This window comes from Delphinus delphis, chromosome 3, assembly GCF_949987515.2.
Source record: "Delphinus delphis chromosome 3, mDelDel1.2, whole genome shotgun sequence".
NCBI classification, from domain to species: Eukaryota; Metazoa; Chordata; class Mammalia; order Artiodactyla; family Delphinidae; genus Delphinus; species Delphinus delphis.
The window spans coordinates 164226476-164252430 of record NC_082685.1 but is presented as its reverse complement, the minus strand read 5'-3'; the positions used below and the strand labels follow the sequence as shown (position 1 = coordinate 164252430).

Sequence of the window (25955 nt, the reverse complement as noted above, 5' to 3'; positions counted from 1 at the left end):
GCTTATCTGAAATTGTAGCTACTTGGGCATTCCTGTCTCCTGCTGTATTTTTCTCTTTCGTATTAACTTACTGTACAGTTTACCTATCTTGTTTGTATTTGCATGTTTTTCCCTCACTTGAATGTAAGCTCCAGAGATTGAAAAAAAAAAAAACTATGTGGGGATTACTACTGTATTCCAGGACAGTCCTGGGACATATTGGGCGTTCTATAAATATTGTTGGGTAAGTAAATAAATGAATCAGAATAATGTATATATGGTTAAAATAAAACCTGAAAGCCATCCTCCAGAGGTGAGCACTGTCAGTAGCTTGGTGTTTGCTTCCAGACTGTGCTCTGCATAAGCATTCGTTCACTGATGCTCTTATCAACACGGGTGGTACGTGCCCTGGGCTGCTCTGCAGGTGGCTTCTTTCACTTTATATTTCTGAGCATCTTTTTATGTCAGTACATAAGTAGCTATCCCATTTAAAACTTTTAGCTGTATTGTATTCCATTGTGTGGATAAGATTATGATTTAACTTTTATGAAAGGCAATTGGTTAACCCATTTTATTACATGCTATAGTAAACATTTTTGTCCATATTACTTTACTAGTATTTCTGCAGGATAAATTCCTAGAAGTAAGACTGCTAAATCATCAAACATATTTAAAGTGCCAAATTGCCCCCAAATGTAATAATTAACACTCCTCTCATCAGTGTATGAGATTCCTCGTTTCCCCATATCGTCATCAACATTAAATAGTGCCTATTTTCAGTTTTGCTAATGCTGTTAACTTGGAAACGTGTGTGTCTTCATTTGGTAGGTAAGTTGCCCAGTAGAGAAGTTGTGTTTGGGGGTTGATACCTCTAGGGAAGGAAGGAGGGCTTGTCACTGGCCCCTCCTGAAGACAGCTCATTCTAGTTCTTCACCTTCGTGTCGAGAGGGGAGGTGGGTCTCAGGGCCTGTTTCATTCAGTGTGGGTGTTAAGGGCAGCTGCAGCAGCCAGCCAGGAGACCCCTAAACTAGGTAGGATTCACACCTTGTACGCTGCCCTGGTCAGCATCCACCAGAATGGAACAGTTTCTCCTACCCCTGGACCCAAAACTATTGTATCGGAAAAGGTAGCTTATTTTCTCCTAGACCCGATTAGATTGGCTCAACCGTCCTATCTTACTTAGGAAAACAAGTTAAATAGAATCTTCTTTTAGCTGGAAACTGCCCACTGTCTAAACTCTTAAGCGGCTTTTGAACTGCCAGTGAGTTCACTAAGTGGTGCCGATTGGGCCACGGGAACAGCGCTTGCGAAGGCGTCGAGGTCAGACACGTCTAGGACAGACACGTCAGTCTGGGAAGGCAGGGGCCAGATTCCTTCAGGGAGGCCCGTGCTGCGCGCACACACCAGCCTCCAGGACTTTAATGGCTTCCTACCTTGGAGTCTACGAGGCATCTCGCTCCAGAGCTTCACGGAGGCCATGCCAAGGAAAGGGGGGGGGGGGTCCTTTGGGAATTCGCCGCTCACATTTGGCAGTGGGAAATCTATCAAAAGGCCCTTTCCTAAGGGAAATGTTACGCTCGTGCAGCTGTGAGCTATCTGTTAAAGCAGAGGGGGCGCCGAAGCCACACTGCTCAGGCGCGTTCCGCCCCCTCCTCCAGCACCGGCCTGAGGCCGGCTTCGGCTCGGGTCCTGTGCGCGTGCGCGACGCCAGAGGCGCAGGGCCCGCGCGTGTCTCGGTTGCCTGGATACCGCTGCGAAGCAGTAGCTGCGGCTTGCGCTCTAGTTGCCGTGTCGCGGCTGTTGCTAGAACTGGCGGTCGGTCCTTATTTTACGAGGAGCCCGAGAAGGAGCGGGTAAGAGCCCTCGTCGGCCGTCCGCGCCTCACGAAGCCGGCCTCTCGGCCCGCCCCCAAACCTAGGATTCCGGCCGGGCCCTGGCCCCGGCCCCACCCCAAACCCGGGGAAAGGCGGGCGGCCAGGCCTGGCCCAGTTTAAACCTGGAACCCCGACCTGGTTCAGGATCCCGGACCTCGGTCCCGCCCTAAACCCCCGTCCTCCCCCAGGCTCCAAACTCCGGACCCGGGACCCCGGGCCCTGAGCCCCGTGGCCGTCGCGTCTCCCCCGCGCCCCAGGCTGACCAACCCTCCCTTTCTCGACCCGCAGCACACCTTGATTCTTCCCAGCTTGGTCCTGGTCTGCGGAGAGCGATGCCTCTTCCCGACACCATGTTCTGCGCGCAGCAGATCCACATTCCCCCGGAACTGCCGGACATCCTGAAGCAGTTCACCAAGGCTGCGATCCGCACCCAGCCCGCCGACGTGCTGCAGTGGTCCGCGGGGTAAGCGCCCCAGGGCCAGCGCCTGGGAGAGCCGGCCCGTCCCCGTGCCCAGTCGTGCCTAGTGAATCCTTCCTGGACCAGTGGTCCAACGCTCGGGACACTTAGGGTACCGGCAAAACTTTCACTTTAGCATTGGTGGTATCTACACCTTAAAGTACCATCTAGGAAACATCATGGTTTTATTGACCACGAGACCAGAAATTACTGCAAAGTGCTCATTTATCTACAAAGCAATGACAGCTCCATTGTTGGAGAGTGGTATTTATGCAGGTAGACTAAAATTTATAAAACAGTTACACTGGGTAAAAAGTTTCTGCATTGTGTTACAAAGTCAAACTATCACAGTTTCTTTATTTGTGAAATGATTTTTACAAGGAGGAATCTTATGATTATGTTCCTTGTCTTCAGAGAACCCTCCAGGATTAGGTACCTGTGGAGTTTATTGGAACCAGAAGGTCTGGTTCACGTTGGGGTAACCATCCCAAGGCTGCTATAAGGTCAAACTCTGCCCAGCTTAGTTCACAACACATGAATCTTCGCAGTTTCTTGCAGCAAACATTCTAACCATTTCCAGGAACAGACATTAATACTTTAAAAGTCACAACTCAACAGACCTTAGAACCATTAAAATAAACCCTGTTGATTTTATAGGAAGGCTCTTTGTCCTTTTTCAGTAAACAAATTCAGACTCGGAAACTCAATTTTGTGGTCCCAAGAATCAGTATAAATTTAACTTAATATTTTTTAGTAACTAGCCCGTCAAATTTTGCTGACCTTCCCTAAACCGTGTGACCAAAGTGAATTAGTTTCCTATGACTGCTGTTAACAGATAACCACCAAACATGTTGGCTTAAAACAAGAAACGTTTATTCTCTTACAGTTCTGGAAGCCAAAAGTCCAAAATCAGTTTCCCCAGGCTACAGTCAAGATATTGGTGGGACTTTGCTCTCTCTGGAGGTTCTAGGGAGAGTCTGATCCCTCCCCTTGCCTTTTCCAGCTTCTAGAGCTGCATTCCTTGCATTGTTTGGCTCCTGGCATACCTCCATCGCCAATACTGGCATCCTCACATCTACCTCTGCCTCCCTCTTCTAGGGACACTTGTGATTGCATTTAGGAACCATCCTGATAAGCCAGGATGATTTTCCCATCTCAAAATCCTCACTCGGGCTTCCCTGGTGGTGCAGTGGTTGAGAGTCCGCCTGCCGATACAGGGAACACGGGTTCGTGCCCCGGTCCGGGAAGATCCCACATGCCGCGGAGCGGCTGGGCCCGTGAGCCATGGCTGCTGAGCCTGCGTGTCCGGAGCCTGTGCTCCGCAACGGGAGAGGAGGCCACAACAGTGAGAGGCCCGCGTACCGCAAAAAAAAAATCCTCACTCAATATCTGCCAACTCCCTGTTACCGTGTAGAAGAAGATCCACAGCTTCCAGGATTAGGATGAGGATGTCTTTGGGGCCCTTACTGCACCTGCCACCAGAGGCTACTGGTTAATCCAGCACTTTGCCTTCTGACAAATGCTTCTGTCTATTGCTTCTGAAAGACTCTCTCAAGGTTCTTGCCCAAAATTGTGGCCTCTAGTATTAACCATTATTCAAGCCTAAATAAGAGATACAACTGATTCATAAGAGTTTATTTGTTCTCTACCAAACATTCCAAGATTTAATCTTTTTTTTTTCTTGGAACATTACATTTGGTAACACTTTAGAGACAACTATTTTAAGCTTCACTTTAATTTAAAAGGCTTAATCGAGAAATTTCTGAATGTTCCATGCAGCTAATTACTCTTAAGAGCAGTTTTGGAGTTTAGGAGAAAAAGCAAGCATTAGTCATGTGTCCCAACTCTCTCAGAACAGAATCTGTTAGGGAGAGATGTCATCCAGAAGAGGGTGAATTGGTCTTTGAAAGATTTCGTAGTGATTGGGGTTAAGACAAGGCAGAAGAGGAAACAGCGTATAACATGAGGGCCACGACAGGAAGGGAAAAGCACCGGAAAGCAAAGCAGAAAGCCAGGGTGCGTCTGGAAGAGACTGCTGTGGAAGGTTCCAGCACGCATTCAGGGGAGGGTTCTTCTCAGACGAGCCTCACCCCCAGCCTCTGCCACGACGCAGCGGCTAATTGGCTGTACATGATGATGTCATTGAGTCCTGAAGGCTTGTGCTCACGTGCGCCTTATATTCGAGGGCATGTGACACAAGTTGGCCTGGCCACTCAGGCAGGCTTCCTCCACCTCAGCTCTATGGCTGCTTTGGAGTGACATCTCTTTGGGGGGCGTGGGGCTGTCCTGTGGATTAGAGGGTTCTTGGTGGCCTGCTGACCTGCCCCCACCAGGTGCCAGAAGCACCATCCACCCCAACTTGTGGCAACCAGAAGTGTCTCCAGACGCTGCCAGTGCCTTCCTGGGGAAGGGGCGCTGCGCTAGAGGCTGGGCCGAGCCTGGTGATTGGTTTGACGCGTGGTGAGGAGTAAAGTCCGCGAAATCGTTGAAAACCCTAATTCGGAACATGGCAAAGTGAAGCACCCCCTCAACCTGGCCCTGTAGGTCTTGAGGTCCACGTTTGTCTAACTGCCTGCCTTTTAGCTTTCTCTCAGACTATTAAATTCACAAAATATGACTGGACTTGTCCTAAAAGCGTGAAAACAAAGTCAAATTTGAGGGGTGGAGAGAGAAGAAGGGGATGAGATATAACATTTCTGTTAGCCTAACAAATACCTATTTATCTACATTTTGTTACATCAGAGATGTCTCTGTTTACTCATATCTTTTTTAAAAATTTTATTGGAGTAGAACTGATTTACAGTGTTGCGTTAGTTTCGGCTGTACAGCAAAGTGATTCTATCCATTCTTTTTCAGATTCTTTACCCATATAGGGTATTACAGAATATTGAGCCGAGTTCCCTGTGCTCTACAGTAGGTCCTTGTTGGTTATCTGTTTTACATAGAGTAGTGTGTATGTTAATCCCAAGCTCCTAGTTTATCTCCCCACCCACCATTTCCCCTTTGGTAGCCATCATTACTCATATCTTTTATTTTTATTTCTTTTTCGGTACACAGGCCTCTCACTGCTGTGGCCTCTCCTGTTGCGGAGCACAGGCTCCGGACGTGCAGGCTCAGCGGCCGTGGCTCACGGGCCCAGCCGCTCCGCGGCATGTGGGATTTTCCCAGACTGGGGCACGAACCCGTGTCCGCTGCATCGGCAGGCGGACTGTCAACCACTGCGCCACCAGGGAAGCCCTACTCATATCTTTTAAGTTATTACCTGTGGCCGTGGATGATTTAGTGTTTTGTTTTCCTGGATATGTCATTTCTTTGATGGAGGTAAAGTCATGGGGGCAGCAAATGATGTGGCTTCAGCCGCCGGCCCCGGCTGACACGTGCCCAAGAGGAGTGAGTTTCACAGAAGGACCCTGCCTGGCACCCTGCCCCCCTCCAGCCAGAGCCCAGGTGTACACCCCCTCCTGACTTGTTGCCCCAAACTGTCTCTGTGCCCCAGCTTATTCCCAGTTTAAGCAGTAATATCCGTGTCCCAGAAAGGAACAATTAAGGGAAAAAAATACTAAAAAACAAACAAACAAAAAAAAAACAGGCAGGAAAAGTGAAGGGTAGGGGGAGGTCCACACCTGACTTAGCCAAACAGTGATTTCCCTGCTCTGGGTGCCTTAGAGCTGAATAGGCGCAGAGATGCTTGAAATCAAGCCCCTCAAAAAGCAAGGCCAAGACCCTCAACTGTCAAAGTGGCATGACGGACCATGACCTTGCACTCGGGTCATGCGGGGCCCCGACCTCCACATCCCCTGGCAGTCTCAGGACTCTGATGGCGTTCGCTGGATAAGTGTAGCACCTGTTACCAGGGCCCTGAGACCGGGGCTGCCATTGTCCATGCGGTGCAGATAGAGAAACTGAGGCACGGGTGGAGGTGAAGTCGGAGAGCTGAGTGGAGGAGCCGGGACAGGAGCTGGGCCAGGGCACCCAGCACTGTCCTCCCTCATCACTGTCGCCCTCTGGGTTCATTGACAGAAGTACATGAATTCAGGGGCTGGTTGTGTGCTGATGAGCCTTCAGAGATGTCTGTCGTTGTTAGGTATTTTTCAGCTTTGTCAAGAGGAGATCCACTTCCTGTAAAAGACAGAATCGAAATACCCATGGCTACTCAGAAAACAGACACAGGCCTGACTCAAGGACTCCTTAAAGTTTTGCACAAGCAGGTATAAGAGTTTGCTATCAGTCAGCTGAACTTGAGATAAAACGCCACAGAAAGCTCCGTGCAAGCCCCGCCTTCCCTGCAGTAAACCTTCAAGGTTTATTCAAAGAAGGAATCTTGGATTCAGGGCCTTTCTCTGGTTTAAAGAACCCAAGATAGCTACTCATGATTATATAGAAATATAATTTCTTTTAACTACCGAATTCAGATGCAAGAGGCTGCTAGACTAAGAAAAATATCTGAAAATATGAAATTTTAGACATGGGAGTTGCAAGATCCTTCTTGAAATATGTGTTTGTAAAAACTATGCTAACATAATCCGCCACCTTCTTCATCTGAAAGACAGATTGCCCTCGGGCGTCTGGCTTCCAGCCCTCCTGAGAGCCCTCGAGACCCACCATCTCACTTGGAAAGTTCATAGAAAGTGTATTTTATCTGAATGATTGGGCTGTGTTGCTAAAAACAACCTCAGTGGTATAACCCTGAGTTTTAAAGCGACTCGTCCCCATTCTACATCTCGAAGTCCTGTGTTCCTGTTCGGGGTGCAGTGACTTCTGGAAACGAGATTTTTCCCATTTCTAGTTTTTCTAGATTTTTCCCATGTCTAGTTTAAGGGAAAACGAATAATCACTGCAAGGGGTAGTTTGGGAAAAGACATGCTAAAGTTGCTCAAACCTCTTTCACGCAGAATATTGCTAGCAGATCACAGGAGTTACCAGTTTTCATGAAGTTGTCTAAAAGAGTAGAAGGAATAAATTTATTTTCAGTGTTGAGATTTACCCCATTTAACTGTTAGCATGTTTCAGGGTTGGATTTTATTTGATTTATTGGAGTTTTATTTGTATTGTGAAGTATTTCAGGCAGACAATAGAGAATCATGTACGCCATGTCTGTGTGCCCATTTTATTAAGTCATAACATTATGCCATGTTTGTTTCCCAGTCCTTTTTTCTCTTGAGAAGTAACTTGTTGCCAGTCTCTAGTTCCCAGCCCCCTTCTCTGCCTGTGCATCCCCTGTCCCCAGACACACACATCCCCCCCTCCCCTCCCCAGGGCTAATGGTGCAGTGAATTCAGAGTTCATATTTGAAAGGGGATGGGTGCTCTGTTTAAGTCTTCAAGAGCGTTCTATTACTTCTTGGGGCTTTTAAACTTAACGTAGATTGTGTCATGCTGTGTTTTCTAAACAGTGTAGCCACAAGGAATATGTGGAATTAGCAGATCTTGAGCGGAAATGGAAAAATCTGTGCCTGCCGGTAGAAAAATTCAGAGCTCTCTTGCAGTTGGATCCTTGCGAAGACAAAATCGAGGAGATAAAATTTTTAGCGCTTGGATGCAGCATGCTTGGTGGGGTACGTACCTATAAGTAGCATATTAATAATTCTGTGTGCTCACAGGCCTGGCTTAAAAATGATTTAGGTGTTTCAGTAACCGAAGCAACACTTTCATTACTTTAGTAATCTTGTCTTAGAAAAGCAATTTTTTTCAGATGTTTATTGTATTTTAGGCTTATAGTTACTTTAGTTTACAGAAGTTAAGTACTTATGAATGCCTCAATTTAAAAGATGTTAACAGTAGACAAACCATACAGATACTGTTAAAATGTGTTTAGTTTTTAGAAGAGAATGAATCAGTGACTTTTATTAAACTACATGTCACTTGGTAAATGATACTATGTTGCCCTCATCTGTGCAAAGAGGCATAAGATTATTTTCTATTTTAGTTAAAATCTGTTATTAGTAACTAATACTGTAGATACCTTGCTGATGTTAAAAAGTATAACTCATACAACTTAGGAATGAAGACACAGGGAATTCCCTGGTGGTCCAGTGGTTAAGACTCCGCGCTTCCACTGCAGGGTGCATGGGTTTGATCCCTGGTTGGGGAGCTATGATCATCCCACAAGCCAGGTGGCTCGGCCAAAAAAAAAAAAAAAAAAAGACGACGAAGAAGAAAAAGGAATGAAGACACAGACGTCCCTTAAGGGAGGTGGGTGTGGTAGGGAGGGGGTGGAAGTCTAGAATCTCTCCTTAGCCTTAGTATTTGAGTCACCCTGTGAGACACACGGGTCAAGTGCAGGGAAAGTTACCACTTTAAGTTTGTGAAGAAAGGGGTTGAGAAAAGAGAGCTAGCTCCCTTTACTGCAGAGACGAGCAAAGTTTGCTACCCTCTCCCTTCAGTCTTTGGACCCCAGAGCACGTAACTGGCTAACTCTTAGTCCTCACTTCATGGGGTGCCCTCGTCTCGGGTCCACGCATCAGCCTCCTTAATTCTGTTTTAACTTTTAAGAATTACTTTATGTAACACTACCTTGCGTGACCACTAACACAACTAAACCACTAACACAACTAACCTCCAACCCGTCCCCCTGCCGCCCACACCTGAAGCATCAGCTCCCCTGATCTCACGCTTCCCATTGATCCCATATGGACCCCAAGAAATACATCATTTAGTTGGTTTTAACTTTATGTTGTTACTAATCTTCTGGAACTTTTTTTCGCTGCCAAGTAGATTTCTCTTTATTCATCTGTATCATTACAGACGCTGTGGTTCATTCATCTCCTCTGCTGTGTGAATATAGTGCAATTTACTGGTTCTGTTAGTGGTCCCAGCGAGAACCTCTGAAACCCCAGTAAAGTCGGGTGTTAGGCTAGTCGCTTCCTTTTGCTGTGTACCTGCCCACACGTGGTGTTTCCGGTCAGCCATAGAGAAAGCGGTCAGCCCTGGGCTGGACACCTCAGACCAAGTTCCCTCCTCTAGGCTCAGAGGCCACCAGGGAGAATCCCAGCGGGGTTTCATTGGAGGAAATTTTTTTTAAAATAAATTTATTTATTTTTGGCTGCATTGGGTCTTCGTTGCTGCGCACGGGCTTTCTCTAGTTGCAGCGGTCGGGGGGCTACTCTTCGTTGTGGTGCGCGGGCTTCTCATAGCGGTGGCTTCTCTTGTTGTGGAGCATGGGCTCTAGGTGCGCGGGCTTCAGTAGTTGTGGCACACGGGCTCAGTAGTTGTGATGCACGGGCTTAGTTGCTCTGCAGCATGTAGGATGTTCCCGGACCAGGGCTTGAACCCGTGTCCCCTGCACTGGCAGGCAGATTCTCAACCACTGTGCCACCAGGGAAGCCCTATTGGAGGAAATTTTATGTTGCTTTGTTCATCTGGAACTCTGGAAGCAAGATTTTAATAATATAAAATAAATAACTAATATTTGATTTTATGGTTTGCTCCTCTAAACTTAGTTGTGAAATTTAGATTTTTATAATGATGAGAAATTAGACTATTTCATATTTGGGGATCCATCTTTGTAATTTCTACCTCCCTACTCAGGAGAATCAGCCATTAGATTTCAAACCAAACCAAGCCTGTTTTGTAAGATAAGACCTCTTACTGTGTGTGGGGTGTGACACTAGATGGAGACATTTGTTAAGGATGGAGCTTCCTTTCTGAAGTGACTGCTGGGGAAGGGACAGGGAAACAGCACACACACGCTTCTCTATTCTTCCTATAACGTGTCACTTATCCCCGTCAGCCAGTGTGGGACCCTGGCCTGTCCCCTGAGGAAGCCACCTCTGCCAGGAGTCTTTGCTGTTGGCCTTTGACTCTCTCCTGGTGCCAGTGGCCCCCTTCTCACTGTGGAAAGCGGGGAACCTTTCATACTTTCATATCCAGGCGAAGTTCGCAGCCTGAGATGCCAGCTCTGCCCTGGCCTGCCCACCCCCGTACCCCGAGTGCAGGGCTGACAGCCGTGCTCTGGGTCCACGGGGGCCAGGAGGAGCCAGGCCCAAGGCGGCACTTGTTTTGTTGATGCACCGAGTGCCCGCATTGGCGGGGTAGCTTGGAGATGCCCCCGGAGCACAGTGCTGTGACTTCTGGGAGACGCTTCTTCATCTAATTTGGCATCTTAGCATTTGTCTTTACGCTTAAAAAAGAAAACCTTCACAAAGGAGCAGATGAAGAAGTGAAACGAGGTGAGGAGGACGCTTTCGTGGGTCACTGCTGTCCACCTCGTCGCACACAGGACTTCTGTGAAATTGGACGCTGGTCGCTCTGCCTGGACGTGTCGTAGCGACTCCTGCTGCCCCGCCCACTCCACGGCGTCTCACGGCTTGTGACTCTTCAGTTGCTCTTCGGAGCCACTCTAGTCAGATGAACCGAGTTCTCTGCAAAGATTGGAACCTCAGATGTCTGAGCCACGCGCGTCGTTCACCCTCTGTTCCTTCCAGGGACGTCTGTCGGTGTGGCTTTTTGTGGGCCTCGCCCTGAGTGCCGAGCGTCCCGACAGCCCCTGCCCGTGGAGGGACGTCTGGTACATCATCGAAGCCCCGAGCGCTGCTCTGGTTCTCACATCGACGCTTCAGACGGGGTGGGGGAGCGTCGGGGGCCGGCCGTGTCTGTGGGCACCTCTCCCTTGCCGGGCGAAGCGAAAACAAGTTTGTGTTGTGACCTTCACCTTAGGTTTCTGCAGCCCCATCAGGGGTCCTAAGCATTTAAGAGGTGGATCAACATTTGTCATCTGTTTTTTTAAGTATGGACATCTTTTTTGTAATGTAAAAACTTGTGGCCCAAGTCCCTATTGCACCCACACATGACTGACAAAGCCCGTAATGACAAACTACCCACCTGCCTCTGGTTCGGGTTTGAAAAGCCTTTGCACTTCATTCACGAGAGCATCCCTCCGTGTGTACAGCTGCCAACATATGCGCGTGTCACGTAATTTCCCATCAGAACGTACTGCTTACGAACGGCCAGCGTTTCTAGGGTTCTTACCAGGTGCGGGAATGTTCGGAGCCCTTTGTCTGTTTTCTCTTTTGTCCTCCCAGCAGCCCTTGGAGGAGAGTCCTGTTCTCCGAATCGCAGGGTGGCGAGCTGTGGGCAGAGGCTCGGCGCCTCAGGTGGAGGTGGTCGGGCAGGATTCGGACTCAGACCACGGGCTCCGGAGGTGCCGCCACCGGTAGACGCGGGGGATGGAGGGGCCCCTGAGGATACCCCTGTAGCCCAGGGAGTGCGCCGCCCTCAGGTTGGGACACCGTGTCAGAGAGTAACATCTCCTAGGCCTTCCCACTGATACCGTTTTATGTCCTCACGTGATCCGCACCCCAGAAATCTTTGTGTCAGCCTCCCAACAGCTCTGGCTCTGGACCAGCTGCAGTCTGGCTGCTCTGCCCGCACGCGCCACAGAGACTTCTGCTGCCCCGTCCACTCCACGGCGTCCACTCCGCCTGTTGGGTCAGCTGTCTGTGACTCGTCGAGATGCCCTGTGCGCTGCAGGCAGCACCTGGCTCGCTCTCGGCCGCTCTCCCCAGGGCCCCCAGTTCAGGGTCCCGCTGGGCCTCTCAAGTCCATTCTGAGACGCCCACCCCTGCGGCCAGTGCAGAGATGTGGCCCTGATGTGAGTGCAGGCGTCCAGCCGCAGGCACGTTTAGGAACTGCCTCTGCTGACCAAGCAGCTGGTCGTGGGCCCCCGGGCTCGCTGCCCCACAGGCTGAGCGTCTCCTCTGTGGGGAAGCAGGGGTGGGGTTGGCGGATGCTGGGCCTGGTAGCCCCTCCGTCCCTTCAGCCTGATGGACTGGCTTCACTCCAGCACCATGTCCGGCCAACTGGAGAATGTGTGTCTCCCTGCGGCACCGGCCGTAATCCCCAGGACCACGTTGTAAATTAGGAAAGCTGCGAGGATAAGGAAACAAAAAGGGTCGCAGGCTTTTTAGTTTTTGTTTTTAACATCTTGATTGGAGTATAATTGCTTTACATTTTTGTGTTAGTTTCTGCTGTATAACAAAGTGAATCAGCTATACGTATACATATATCACCATATATCCTTCATCTTACGTCTCCCTCCCACCCTCCCTATCCCACCCCTCTAGGTGGTTACAAAGCACCGAGCTGATCTCCCTGTGCTATGCGGCTGCTTCCCACTAGTCATCTGTTTTACGTTTGGTAGTATATATAAGTCCATGCCACTCTCTCACTTCGTCCCAGCTTACCCTTCCCCCTCCCCGTGTCCTCAGGTCCATTCTCTACATCTGAGTCTTTATTCCTGTCATGCCCCTAGGTTCTTCAGAACCTTTTTTTTTTTTTTCAGATTCCATGTATATGTGTTAGCTTATAGTATTTGTTTTTCTCTTTCTGACTTACTTCACTCTGTATGACAGACTCTAGGTCCATCCACCTCACTACAAATAACTCAATTTCGTTTCTTTTTATGGGGAGTAATATTCCATTGTATATACGTGCCACATCTTCTTTATCCATTCATCTGTCGATGGACACTCATGTTGCTTCCATGTCCTGGCTATTGTAAAGACAGCTGCAATGAACATTGTGGTACATGACTCTTTTGGAATTATGGTTTTCTCAGGGTATATGCCCAGTAGTGGGATTGCTGGGTCATAGGGTAGTTCTATTTTTAGTTTTTTAAGGAAACTCCATACTGTTTTCCATAGTGGCTGTGTCAATTTACATTCCCACTGACAGTGCAAGAGGGTTCACTTTTCTCCACACCCTCTCCAGCATTTATTGTTTGTAGATTTTTTGATGATGGCCTTTCTGATTGGTGTGAGGTGATACCTCGTGGTAGTTTTGGTTTGCATTTCTCTAATGATTAGTGATGTTGAGTGTCCTTTCATGTGTTTCTTGGCAATCTGTATATCTTCTTTAGAAAAATGTCTATTTAGGTCTTCTGCCCATTTTTGGATTGGGTTGTTTTTTTTTTTTTTTTGATATTGAGCTCATGAGCTGCTTGTATATTTTGGAGATTAATCCTTTGTCAGTTGCTTCATTTGCAAATATTTTCTCCCATTCTGAGGGCTGTCTTTTCGTCTTGTTTATGGTTTCCTTTGCTGTGCAAAAGCTTTTAAGTTTCATTAGGTCCCATTTGTTTATTTTTGTTTTTATTTCCATTTCTCTAGGAGGTGGGTCAAAAAGGGTCTTGCTGTGATTTATGTCATAGTGTTCTGCCTATGTTTTCCTCTGAGAGCTTTATAGTGTCTGGCCTTACATTTAGGTGTTTAATCCATTTTGAGTTTATTTTTGTCTGTGGTGTTAGGGAGTGTTCTAATTTCATTCTTTTACATGTAGCTGTCCAGTTTTCCCAGCACCACTTATTGAAGAGGCTGTCTTTTCTCCATTGTATATTCTTGCCTCCTTTATCAAAGGTAAGGTGACCATATGTGTGTGGGTTTACCTCTGGGCTTTCTATCCTGTTCCATCGATCTGTATTTCTGTTTCTGTGCCAGTACCATACTGTCTTGATTACTGTAGCTTTGTAGCATAGTTTGAAGTCAGGGAGCCTGATTCCTCGAGCTCTGTTTTTCTTTCTCACGATTGATTTGGCTATTTGGGGTCTTTTGCGTTTCCATACAAGTTGTGAATTTTTTTGTTCTAGTTCTGTGAAAAATGCCAGTGGTAGTTTGATAGGGATTGCATTGAATCTGTAGATTGCTTTGGTAGTAGAGTCATTTTCACAGTATTGATTCTTCCAGTCCAAGAACATGGTATATCTCTCCATCTGTTTGTATCATCTTTAATTTCTTTCATCAGTGTCTTATAGTTTTCTGCATATAGGTCTTTTGTCTCCCTAGGTAGGTTTATTCCTAGGTATTTTATTCTTTTTGTTGCAGTGGTAAATGGGAGTGTTTCCTTAATTTCTCTTTCAGATTTTTCATCATTAGTGTATAGGAATGCAGGAGATTTCTGTCCATTAATCTTGTATCCTGCAACTTTACCAAATTCACTGATTAGCTCTAGTAGTTTTCTGGTAGTATCTTTAGGGTTCTCTATGTATAGTATCATGTCATCTGCAAACAGTGACAGCTTTACTTCTTCTTTTCTAGTTTGGATTCCTTTTATTTCTTTTTCTTCTCTGATTGCCGTGGCTAAATCTTCCAAAACTATGTTGAATAAGAGTGGTGAGAGTGGGCAACCTTGTCTTGTTCCCGATCTTAGTGTAAATGGTTTCAGTTTTTCACCATTGAGAACGATGTTGGCCCTGGGTTTGTCATAAAAGGCCTTTATTATGTTGAGGTAAGTTGCTTCTATGCCTCCTTTCTGGAGAGTTTTTATCATAAATGGGTGTTGAAAGCTTTTTCTGCATCTATTGAGATGATCATATGGTTTTTCTCCTTCAATTTGTTAATATGGTGTATCACGTTGATTGATTTGTGTATACTGAAGAATCCTTGCATTCCTGGGGTAAACCCCACTTGATCATGGTGTTTGATCCTTTTAATGTGCTGCTGGATTCTGTTTGCTAGTATTTTATTGAGGATTTTTACATCTATGTTCATCAGTGCTATTGGCCTGTAGTTTTCTTTTTTTGTAACATCTTTGTCTGGTTTTGGTATCAGGGTGATGGTGGCCTCATAGAATGAGTTTGGGAGTGTCTCTCCCTCTGCTATATTTTGGAAGATTTTGAGAAGGATAGGTGTTAGCTCTTCTCTAAATGTTTGATAGAATTCTCCTGTGAAGCCATCTGGTCCTGGGCTTTTGTTTGTTGGAAGATTTTTAATCACAGTTTCAATTTCAATGCTTGTGATTAGTCTGTTTATATTTTCTATTTCTTCCTGGTTCAGTCTCGGAAGGTTGTGCTTTTCTAAGAATTTGTCCATTTCTTCCAGGTTGTCCATTTTATTGGCATAGAGTTGCTTGTGGTAATCTCTCATGATCCTTTGTATTTCTGCAGTGTCAGTTACTTCCCCTTTTTCATTTTAATTCTGTGTTGTAGGCTTTTTAAAACTGAGATTTGGAATCAGTGCCGCTGTGTGACCCTGAGCTCAGGCCACAGGGCAGGAGAGAGACCCCCATGGTCCTGACTCTGTTCAAAGGGTCAGTCAGGATATTGTCCACATTGCTATTTTCCTGCAGGTAAAAGGGACATGGTGGGAGCTGTGAGGTGGCTCATGGTGTCGTCACGAGAGCAGCTGTAATTCTGAAACTGGAAAAACCCACGGAACTGGCGCTGGAGATGCTCAGGAGGCCGCAGCGCCCGTGTTTCTCACGCGTCTCCACTTGGATTTGAGATCCGGCTCAGGCGTGCACTCTGGGCTGCAGACAGTGCAGCCACCTCCTCCTGGACGAATTTCCAACCAGGGAATAATGGGCAGGCGGTTGGAGAAGGGGGCGCTGGCCAGGGAGGGGTCCGTCCTTGTGGCTGGTGAGCCAGTAGCCTGACAGCGCACAACCCTTGGAAGTGAGAAATCTGTTGTAGGAAACAAAGTCCCCAAACCAGGCAAGGTGCCTCATGAATCCTTTAGGGTGTAAAAATTGCTGCAAATCTTTTTGCCAGAAACATCAACACTGGTAATGTCATCTCGCCTTTGCAGAGGGAAGTGATGCCAGAACACTTTGATGTGTTTTTTCCTTAAATAGCTCTTCCTCGGAAGCGCTGGAACATCAGTCACCCAGCGCTCCTGTGCAGGCTCCTCGCCAGCTACCTCCCCCCACCGCCCCAGGTCCCACCCTCGCGACGACTGCCCTCCGCTGTGTGGGCTAAAACAGCAGCATCTAATGTAGCAATGCGTCCCTGAGACGTTTCAAGCAAGGAGCCAGTAAAATACACAATTTTGTTTTCACCAAGTCCTCCCTCAGGACAGCCTATCGGGGGCCCGGCGTGGGCAGTTTTCCTTGGAGAAATGAATGCCGTCATTTTTCTAACTAGAGCATCGTTCTGCCCGCAGAGTTGGGCTAACGTCAGGACTGCGCCATTGCCCCAGCCCCACCCCAGTGCATTCTGTCTCAGCAGGGCTGTCGGTCGGGGTGGGGCATGGCTGGTAGCTTTGCAGACGCCCCGAGTCCCAGCTGATGGCGATGGGGGAGATGTGCTCCTATGGTCCAGCCGAATGCCTGGAACCCAGGCACGTGTAAGCCCTGTCACTCGCTCCCTGAGCCAGCCCAGTGACTGTTGGCGGTGGTGGAATGTGGTGGTCACGGCCAAGCTCAGGAGGTTGGCTGCCTGCGTCCCGTCCCAGCTGGCTTACCTGGGACAAGTTAGCCTCTCTGGGCCCCCTTGGCCTCATCTCATGAGGTTACCGTAACGAGTAAATGAGATGCCAAGTCAGGCTCTCAGAGGGTCCCTGGGACGTGGAGGGTGCCAGCCATTCGCAACTTCTGTGCAAGAACCTCATTTCAGTCCCCCTGCCTTTCCTCTCCTGCTGCCGGAAGCACAGGTGATTTTTCTCTGATATTGACCATGAGAACCTGGTCCAGCTCCTGGTGCTCGAAGAAGCAAGCGGCTGTGTTGTAAGAGGACCTCAGGGAGACCCCCGTGTCGGGAACTGCAGGCAGCCTTTCAGAGCTCAGGGGGGTCTCCGGCCAACAGCCAGTAAGAGTCCAGCCCCGTTCCAGTCCTACAGCCCCAGGGAGTGAGTTCTGCCCTTCCCTAAGGGCGGCTGCAAGTGGATCCCTCACCAGTCGAGCCTCTGGATGAGAACCAAACCCTTGCTGCCACCCGATTGGAGCCTCACAGAGGGCCCGGCGAAGCAGTGCCGAGGCTCCTGACCCGCAGACACTGAGAGAGAATGAATGTGTGGTTTAAAATTTACACAGACTGGCTCCGGCCCTTTGCGTGTCCCTGAGGCCATGGGATGTACTTCCCCCACAGTCACTGTTCTGGTCAAGCAGGTCTGCGTGCGACTTTCCCTAAACCTGCACCTTTCCCCTGGGGACTGTCCTCTGTAGCCATCCCACCGGTTTTTTCTTGCTGTTTCTCCTTGTGAGTGCAGCCCAGATTCATTCCCACGGGAGCTTCTCTGGAGGGTTCTAGTCTGTCTCCTAGGCTTGCTGTCTGAGCTCTGTCCTCCCTACAGTGGCAGCTGCTCGATGTTAGTGCCACCAGGGATGTCCCGAGTCATTCCCATTTTTTAAAAAAAAATTTTAATTCTTTTATTTTTTTCCTCATTAGATTTTTTTCTATTAAGGTATAGTTGATTTACAGTGTTGTGTTAATTTCTGCTATAAGAGTCATTCCCATTTAACGTAAGATCAAATCTGGGGGCTTCCCTGGTGGCACAGTGGTTGAGAATCCGCCTGCCAATGCAGGAGACACGGGTTCAATCCTTGGTCCAAGAAGATCCCACATGCCACGGAGCAACTAAGCCCGTGCACCACAAGTACTGAGCCTGCGCTCTAGAGCCCGTGAGCCACAACTACTGAGCCCATGTGCCACAACTACTGAAGCCTGCATGCCAAGAGCCCATGCTCCGCAATGAGAGAAGCCACTGCAATGAGAAGCCTGCACACTGCAATGAAGAGTAGCCCCCACTCGCCACAACTAGAGAAGGCCTGCGTGCAGCAACGAAGACCCAATGCAGCCAAAAATAAATAAAATAATTAACTCTATTTAAAAAATAAATAAATAAAATCTGGGAATCAAATTTTTTTCAGGCCAATTACAATACATCTCGATCAACCCTTTTCTTTTTCTTTCTTAAGGCAATTATAAATTCCCCTAGTTCTTAATTCACACCGAGAGGATGTACTTTTGAGAGAACTTCTGTAAAATGTACTCAGGTGTTTATTCTGCTGCTGTCTTTCCTTTCAGTTTAGTGAATCCTGGTAGTAACCGTTTCTCCACCTGGTTTGTGGTGTTTCTAGTCATTGAACACTGCCATGAAGCACCTGTGTGAGATCCTGACTGCTGACCCCGAGGGGGGGCCTGCGCGCATTCCCTTTGAGACTTTCTCCTACGTCTACCGTTACCTGTCGGGACTCGACTGGGATATATCTGCATCAGACACGGAGTCCTACCTCTCCTCTCTGAAGAACAGCATGTAAGTGCTCGAGGGCCCAGGAACGCAGGTGTCTCGGTGGCGGGACGACTGCTTTCTTCCCATTCTTCTCTGCTCTCAGATTACGTGGTACCCGGGAATCCGGCCTTTTGTAGAAGGGAAGGCGGCACACGCTGTGCCCCGAGGTGTCACTCAGTGATGCTGAGGATACCCGGGCCTCGGGAGGCTGTGCCGGTCTCTGCAGACTTCAGAGGGAGACAACTTATCTCGTCCTTAAGAAACATGTATCCAAAACGCATCTTGATTCTTAAACACGGGATGTCACATGGTTTAAAACCGGGCCATGTTCAAAAGTAAATACATTTCTCAACAATGAAACACCGAATGGGTCCCTGCAGGTGGAGGGCGTGAGTGAGGAGAGACCCCGTGCCCTCTGCCCTCCCCCGCCCCGTGCTGTGCTGCCTGTGTGTGGGGGAGGGGGACGCGGGGGAAGGGCCACCCCTCTACGGCGGGGGGACTCGGGGGGAGGGCCTCCCCTCTAAGGGGGGCGACGCAGGGGAAAGGGCCGCCCCTCTAATGGGGGAGACGCGGGGGGAGGGCTGCCCCTCTGGGCGGGGGAAGGGCCGCCCCTCTAACGGGGGGGGGGGGACGCGGGGGGAGGGCCATCCCTCTGGGCGGGGGGGACGCGGGGGAAGAGCCGCCCCTCTAACGGGGGGGGGGGGACGCGGGGGGAGGGCCGCCCCTCTAAGGGTGGTGACGGTGCTGCTTCAGGCAAGCCAAGAGGGAGGAGGAGGCCCTGTGATGAAAGGGCAGCGCCCCAGGCTGCCAGGCCTCCCAGTGCCGCCAGGCCTCCCAGTGCCGCCAGGCCTCCCAGTGCCGCCTCTGTGCCGGGATGTAGTCGGGGGTTCAGATCACGAGAGAGCCAGCGCTGGGAGCTGGTGACGGTGACAGCTCCGCCGCCTGGCCCCTGAGAGCCCACGCCCGGCAGGCCCATCACAACCTCCCAGGCTCGGTGCCCTCCACCGTCCCCAACCGCCCACGTCTGGGGTGCCCCGGAGCTGACCTCTCAGCCCTCCCTGTCCCTTCCTCCCCTCCTCCCTTCAGAAGCGCACCCCCTTGAGGACCCGCCACCGGACTGGGCCTCCAGACCCCGTCCTCCCATTTTTCCTCCCTCTGGTCCGTCATCCACCGACATGGCAACCTCTCCCCTCCCCCTCGAAGCTGCGGCGCCTCGGTCTCTCTCCGCCTCTCCACACACCTGCGGCCGGCCCCGCACTCTGACCTCTCAGACCTCCGTCTGGCGGCCGCGGTTCCTTCATCCTCCTGGGCCTCCCCGTCTCCCCAGACACCACGACTCCCTGGCCCTCTCCTCGCCCGTCCCAGGGGAATCTGCCCGCTGCCAGCGGTCGCCCCTCCCTGATCCTCCTCTTTCCTGAGCCCCGCCGCCCCGTGCCGCCCGCTCGTGCCGCCCGCTCACCGAGGACGAGCCCGAGGGGGGGCCTGGCGTCCTGCTAAAGCCGTCTGACCTGGGGACCGCCCCCTGCCCCTGCTGCCGTCCCCGACCAGGCCCCAGAGCGACTCACACTCACGCACTGACCAGAGCCCTCCTGTCCCCCTCCCTGTGGCCAGCCTCCGAGCCCGGCCCTCCGTTCCCCTCTCCTGTCCCCTCCCGCGGGGACCCCAGCCCCTCCTGGCACGCGGCCCCTGTCTGGCCGCTGACCTCCACACTCGGATGTCACAGCACCCGCTCGCCCTCTCCTCGGCCGTGTAGGTGGGTCCGGTGCACACGTCAGGCTTATTAACACGTCCCAACAGAACTCCATATCCCCCGGACCTTCCCCTCCGCAGTTCTGCTTCCCCGCTTGTGGACCGCGTCACCGTCCCCCCACTAGGTCAGGACAAGACGTGGGTGACTCTCGACGGAAGCCCCTTCCCCCCGACCCCTCCCCCCGGGACCCGCCGCTGCCCCTGGTTCTGGCCCCACCGGTTCTCCCGCCTGCACCTCCCCAGCTCGGCCGTTCCCCACACGGCGGCCACCGTCCCCGGGAATGATGACTCGAGTCACGTCCCCGCCACGCCTTCCCGGCCTCTCGCGCCCAGGGGCTGATTCCTGCCCGACCCGCCACCGTTTGCCTGGTGAGCGCTGCCTGTGCGTCTCTCCCGCCCGCGGCGCTTCAGCCACACGCCGCCCTGGGTTTGGAGAAGACAAAGCTTGCCCCGACTCCAGGCCTCTGCCCTGGCCTCAGACACCCCGCCCATCTGCACAGCTGCCGAGGGTCCTCAGCTCAGCAAGGCCTCCCCTAAGGGGCTCTGCCCATGAGGCAGCACCTTCCGCCCTGGGTCCCACCGTGAAGCCGTCTTCCGTGCTGTGCGTGGAGCACAGCCATGCGGCGGGTTCAGCAGCCTGGGGTGGCGTCTGCACGCGGAGCGGTGCTGGGGGGACATCGGTGAATGCACCCCACGGGTGGTGGAGATGGCGGGACACGGGAGCCTCTAAGGAGTTCGGGTTATGTCTGGTGGCACTAGGGATCCATAGAAGGTCTTAGGGAGCGTGGTGGTGAATTTTGGTTAGAAGACCCCTTGAGCAGCAGATGTAGGGGACTAGCTAGGAGGTTTCTGCGAAGGTCTGGAAAAGAGCTGACAAAGAAGCGAGAGGCTTTTTAGTGCTGCTTGGATTTGGGTGGCTGACTGGAGGTGAGGAGTGAGGGGAGAGAGCCTTCCAGGATGCCCAAGTGGCTCCAGCCCGGGTGGATGTTTGTGTCTCTCCCAGGAAGGACCTGGGGGCGGCAGTACTTGTGAGTTGATGGGCCTGTGGCGGGGTCGGGGCGGGGGTGCTGCAGGACGTGTCAGGGAGCTCAGACCCAGGCTGGGATCCTCCCAGGGGGACGCCGGGCATCCCAGTATGAGGAGAGCACCAAGGGTGGGGCAGCGGGAGTCCAGCCTTTTTGAGGTGGGGGCAGTGAGTAAGGAGGACCTGAAGCAGGAAGAGTGAAGCGGGGGAAGTGACGCCAGGAAGGGCTTGGGGGAGGGGGCGGGCAGTGAGGGGCCTTGTCCAGAGCGGCAGACCCCAAAGCTGTCCCTTACGCTGGCCACAGAGGTCACTGTGCCCCTGGCACCGGTGATTTCCGAGGAGTGATGGGGACAGAGGAGCTGAAGTGTGGCCTCCAGCTACCCACGCGGGTACAGCTCACACTCCCAGGAACGGGGAGGTAGGCTTGACCTCCACAGGGAGGGGCTGAAGGTAAAAAGAAGGGCATTTAACTGCCGGCTGGTGGCCACAGTGGGAGGCTCTCCCACAGGTGTGGTTCCCCTGGGCCCGTAAGAGATGGTTCCTTTTTACGGTAAAATATATTTTAGAACCGCTAACTTGTGTTCCTTTTACTTTTAAATATGAGCCCTCAAGACAGCTCTAATTTTCCCACTGATGTGGGAAATCAGCATTGTTACAGTTCAGTGTTTTTACATCTACTAAGTTGCTAGTAGAAATTTACTAATGTTCACCATCTTTTATCTATAGATAAAAAATCAAAAGATATACTCATCAGTGCCAAAGTTTCATAGACTTAAGACAGTCCTTTGAGTTTTACTGGACCAATGCTTAAAATAGAAAGATACTTTTGTTATACTAGTGACTAAAATTTGAGTTGTCAATAAAGAAAAAACTGCAAACATAGTACTGAGTTTTTCACCTAGAAAGATATGTGCGTTTTTTGTAAAAGAGAATAGAGTGCTTTATTTTTAGAGGTAAGAATTACTGATTTGAGACCATAAATTATCAATTTTTTAAGGTAAAACTTATAAATTATACTGTATTCCATAAAAATTGTATTGTGTGCAGTAAGAAATTACTAATAAGTGTCTTTATCTGTTTCCAATTTAGAGACTCTAGAAAGGATGGCATGATAGGACTTTCAGATTTTCTTCGTTCTAAAAAGGAAAATGTAGAAAACCTCGAAAAGAAAACTCAGAAGACATAGGCCATTAATACAGAGAAGAACACATTTTAATGTCAAAATAGTGATTTTTAAAATCTTGGCATCAAATAAAACTTGTCATTAACCACATGCATATGTAGTGTGAGTTTTTCTTTTAATGGAATGTGACCAGTGCATCATGGGGCCCTATTTAATGATTATTCTTCACCGTGTTCTCCTAAGAACCTTAATGCAAAACATTCACAGCAGTGAAATGATCTGAGTAAAACAATGTTTGGATGCTGCAGAGTAGGAAGGGGAATGGGCAGTTTAAAATCAGCTGTATCTCTTCTTCTTTCAAAACTCCTGAGCGTCAGGAAGGCAGATGCCCCCTGCTCCCTGGCAGCCACACCTAAGGCTCCCTGGGAGAAAAGTCTTCCGCTGAAGCTGGGTCTTCTCTGTGACAGGAGGGCCTGAAGGACTCACTGGCTGGAAGCGCATCCGTGGCTGGGAAGCAAACTGGACCATCAACTTGGACCAGCACTTGGTCCACTGGACAGAGATAAGCCTTGAGATCCTTTATTTGCTCTCTTGATACCAAGTCCTCAAAATGACAGTGTCAATGAATACATCTCAGGTTAGTTTTCTGAGAACTTGGGAATGTTTTCTCTCTGCAGATTTGTTACCATGCTAGTAAATTTTATCGGTGTTCAAAGACTTGTGAAAACCCAAAGTTAGGAGATGCAGTTGTTATCTAAAGAAGTGTGTCATTTTTTGCACTGAAAGGTGTGAAGTATATTTTTCATCTGGACACTAAGCTACTGTATTTGAGATGATCGTTTTCCTGGACTTACAGTCACCCTTGCAGTGAACAGACAATAGAGAGAGACTATTCATAAAATTACAAGAAACTTTTCAGAGTTGGAGTTTTAAGAGCTTTTGCAATTTTTGAGTTGCTTTAAACCTTCTCAAAGTTTGATTTCCCCAAAGAATTTAAGTATTTTTCTCCTTCTAATCATAAAGCCTCCATGCACGGGGGTAAGTGGAAAGACACCTTAGGTTTTGTATGAGTGCAGTGGTAAGTCGTGTGGAGTGACCAGATGTGTGCAGGGGAAGCACTGCAGCAGGAAAGGGTGTGCAAAGGAAGACACAGAAACGGTACTTGGCCATCCCGTGCACCTGACACAGACCCGACAAAGGCGCAGAGGGTTTTGTGTTTTTTTAAGCCAGACAGTCAACCACCTCAGGAGGCACATGTGAGGCAGAGAGCACAGGACACTTGCATGTGACAAAGAGAAGAGATGTTGCCCTGCTATCAGGGGACAGAAAAGGGACAACTTAATATGATGGATGGATTCATAGCCGCTCTTCAGAGGGCACCACGAACGGAGGGAGGACTTGGGAGAGGCTCCCCACCCGAACTGGGGGCGGGGGGCGGCTCTGGAGAGTGACCTGCCTGCGGGGTTTGCAGGGACTGAGCTGCCTGGAGTATCACTGGACCCACTGGAGGTCGGCAGGGTACCCGGGTGAACAGACTTCTAGACTGCCGTCCAAGTTGGGTGTGGAACTGACAAGGAACGTTGAGGTATAAAGGCCACAAAGTAGCATCCTCAGGGAATATTGTTCCAATGAACCCTTTCTGAGGAAGCTGCTAGAGAGTTTCAGACAAAGAGATTGGGGAGGTCAACGTAAGGACCAGTGTATGCGGAATGTATATTTCTCCATAGAACGGAGACTAAATGATGGTGATAAAGGATGTGCTATCGTGTATAATGGCTGTGCGTGCTGACAACACAGGGACATAACATCTATCGAATATCGGAGACTGGGGGGTCTATACGACAAGAATCAGCTTACTGTCTGATTGTCATATAATTATTAACCAGAAGTAAACCAACATTCATATCAGATATCTGGGGGATGGAGAGGGAAGAAGAGTTTTCTAGCCAATTTCAATACTGATTATTGTAGAGAACCAACACACATAGCCTGAAAAGAAAAGACTAAGGATATTATCTAGAGATACGTACGGTAATCATTACAGCAGAAATACAAGCCTTCTTAAACACCAGTATAAATAGACAGGTGGGTAGGTAAAAAGAGAGAACCTCTGAAAGCTGAACCAAAAAATAAAAAATGTTTACGTCTAGGAGGGAGGCTGGGAGGGAACAGATGGAGGAGGCTGGAAGCTAGTCTTCTCTGAAAGTCCCTTTTTGTTGATTTTGGAATCCTGTACGTATTTTACATAATTATAAAACAAAATTACATTTTAAAAAATCCCTGAAAATTGAAAGTAAAATGAAACCGATGAACTTGGCTGTGTATCAAGTCGGTGGTGTAACCACAGGAACTATTCCAAGTGACTTTACGACAAGTCACTTGAACCTTCCTAGTGGGATATACAGTAACAAACAAAAGTTACAAAACAGTTAAAAATCCCAAATTGTTTTCAGTGATCAGCGTTGGTAGTAATGAGATAAGTGAGTATTTCGGTGTCAGTAAGAACCCAGATTTTTGTCCAGGAATGGAGGAATGAAGAAAGAAAGATAAGGTTAAGTCAAAATCCTGTGGTCCTGAGTTAGAACTGGAGCATCTGTATGAAATCACCATCCCTGTCCACTGGAAAGGCCTAGAAGCAGCGATGCATCCAGTCATCGGGGAGTACACCTAACAGCCAGGTGTGGTCCTTAAATCCCTCTATCCATGGAAAGGAGCTGGGGCTCCTTGAAGCAGAACTGATCCGGGTCTTGGGTAGGGAATGTTCAAGGTGAGGCCCAGAACAAAGTGTCGTACTAGCAACAAGCTGTAATGGACTTTCCGGTTCGTGTCAAAAGTCAGGTTGAATGAACTTCCGCTTGCCCAGCTCTTCAGGGATCCACCGCTATGACCGTCCTCCAGCAATACAGAAGATTCCTTGCCACTCTGGCTGGCCCCCCGGGGTTACACCGTTTTCTCCATTTCCCTCTAAAAATGTGCTCTCTGGAGTGGGCCATGAATCTCTAAACAGACTCCACGTCAGAGAGGAGAGGGCCCCTCCTGTGCGGTCGCTCCCCAGGAGCCAGGCCTGCTGCTTCCCAGAGGACCCTGCCGCCTGGCCCAGCGGGAAGGCAGGTGCTCAGCCATCAGAAAGTCACCAAGTTGGCCTCTCAGAGCTGCTTAAACAAGGTGCTCTTCTAGGGGCCTGAGGACCAAGAGCGGCCCCCTCCCAAGCTTACAGGGGCAGGGCCCATGACTACTTTGGGGCCTGTTTGCTAACAAGTGTCTGTCCATTGGGCAGAATTGGGGGTGAGACTTGCTTTCACTGTAACTGTCTAGTCGGGGGGGGGCTACGGGGGGGCATAGAGCCTGTACCTCCTCTTGTCGCTGGAGGCCACCCCCCTTCACCAAGAGAGCCTCATCAGATTGCTGACCAGCCAAACTGGCTTAGGTCAAGAAGATACATTTGGGTGGAATTTTATAAGACTGAGAATAGATGAATATTGCCGTAAATAAACTTGCTAATGGGGACATCTGAACTCAAAAGACATAAATCAGGGGATACTGTTTCACCTTACCAAAAAATCATGTGTTAACACAACACTGTAAAGCAATTATACTCCAATAAAGATGTTAAAAAAAAATCATGTGTTTCAGTAATGAAAGAGAATGAAGTGGGTAAATGGATAAACTATGGTACATCCAGACAATGGAATATTATTCAGCTCTAAAAAGAAATGAGCTATTAAGCCATGAAAAGACATGAAGGAACATTAAGTGCATATCACTAAGTGAGAGAAGCCTATCTGCAAAGGCTACATGCTGTATGTGGGACA

General features: G+C 49.5%; 1 protein-coding gene across 1 annotated transcript; it reads left to right on the top strand.

Moving 5' to 3' along the window:
• Window positions 1-1702: 1702 nt before the first annotated feature.
• On the top strand, window positions 1703-22278 carry ROPN1L (rhophilin associated tail protein 1 like). The gene is made up of 6 exons (XM_060007106.1): window positions 1703-1832; window positions 2142-2316; window positions 6395-6518; window positions 7703-7864; window positions 18096-18271; window positions 22110-22278. Exons 2-6 carry the CDS (start codon window positions 2186-2188, stop codon window positions 22204-22206), a joined length of 690 nt encoding a protein of 229 aa, XP_059863089.1. The 5' UTR covers window positions 1703-1832; window positions 2142-2185; the 3' UTR covers window positions 22207-22278.
• Window positions 22279-25955: the final 3677 nt, after the last annotated feature.

Coding starts and splice junctions, on each gene's coding strand:
- ROPN1L (XM_060007106.1), top strand. CDS start 2,186: ATGCCTCTTCCCGACACCATGTTCTGCGCGCAGCAGATCCACATTCCC. Junction 2,317..6,394: donor GTGCTGCAGTGGTCCGCGGG/GTAAGCGCCCCA, acceptor TGTCGTTGTTAG/GTATTTTTCAGCTTTGTCAA. Junction 18,272..22,109: donor TCCTCTCTGAAGAACAGCAT/GTAAGTGCTCGA, acceptor TTTCCAATTTAG/AGACTCTAGAAAGGATGGCA.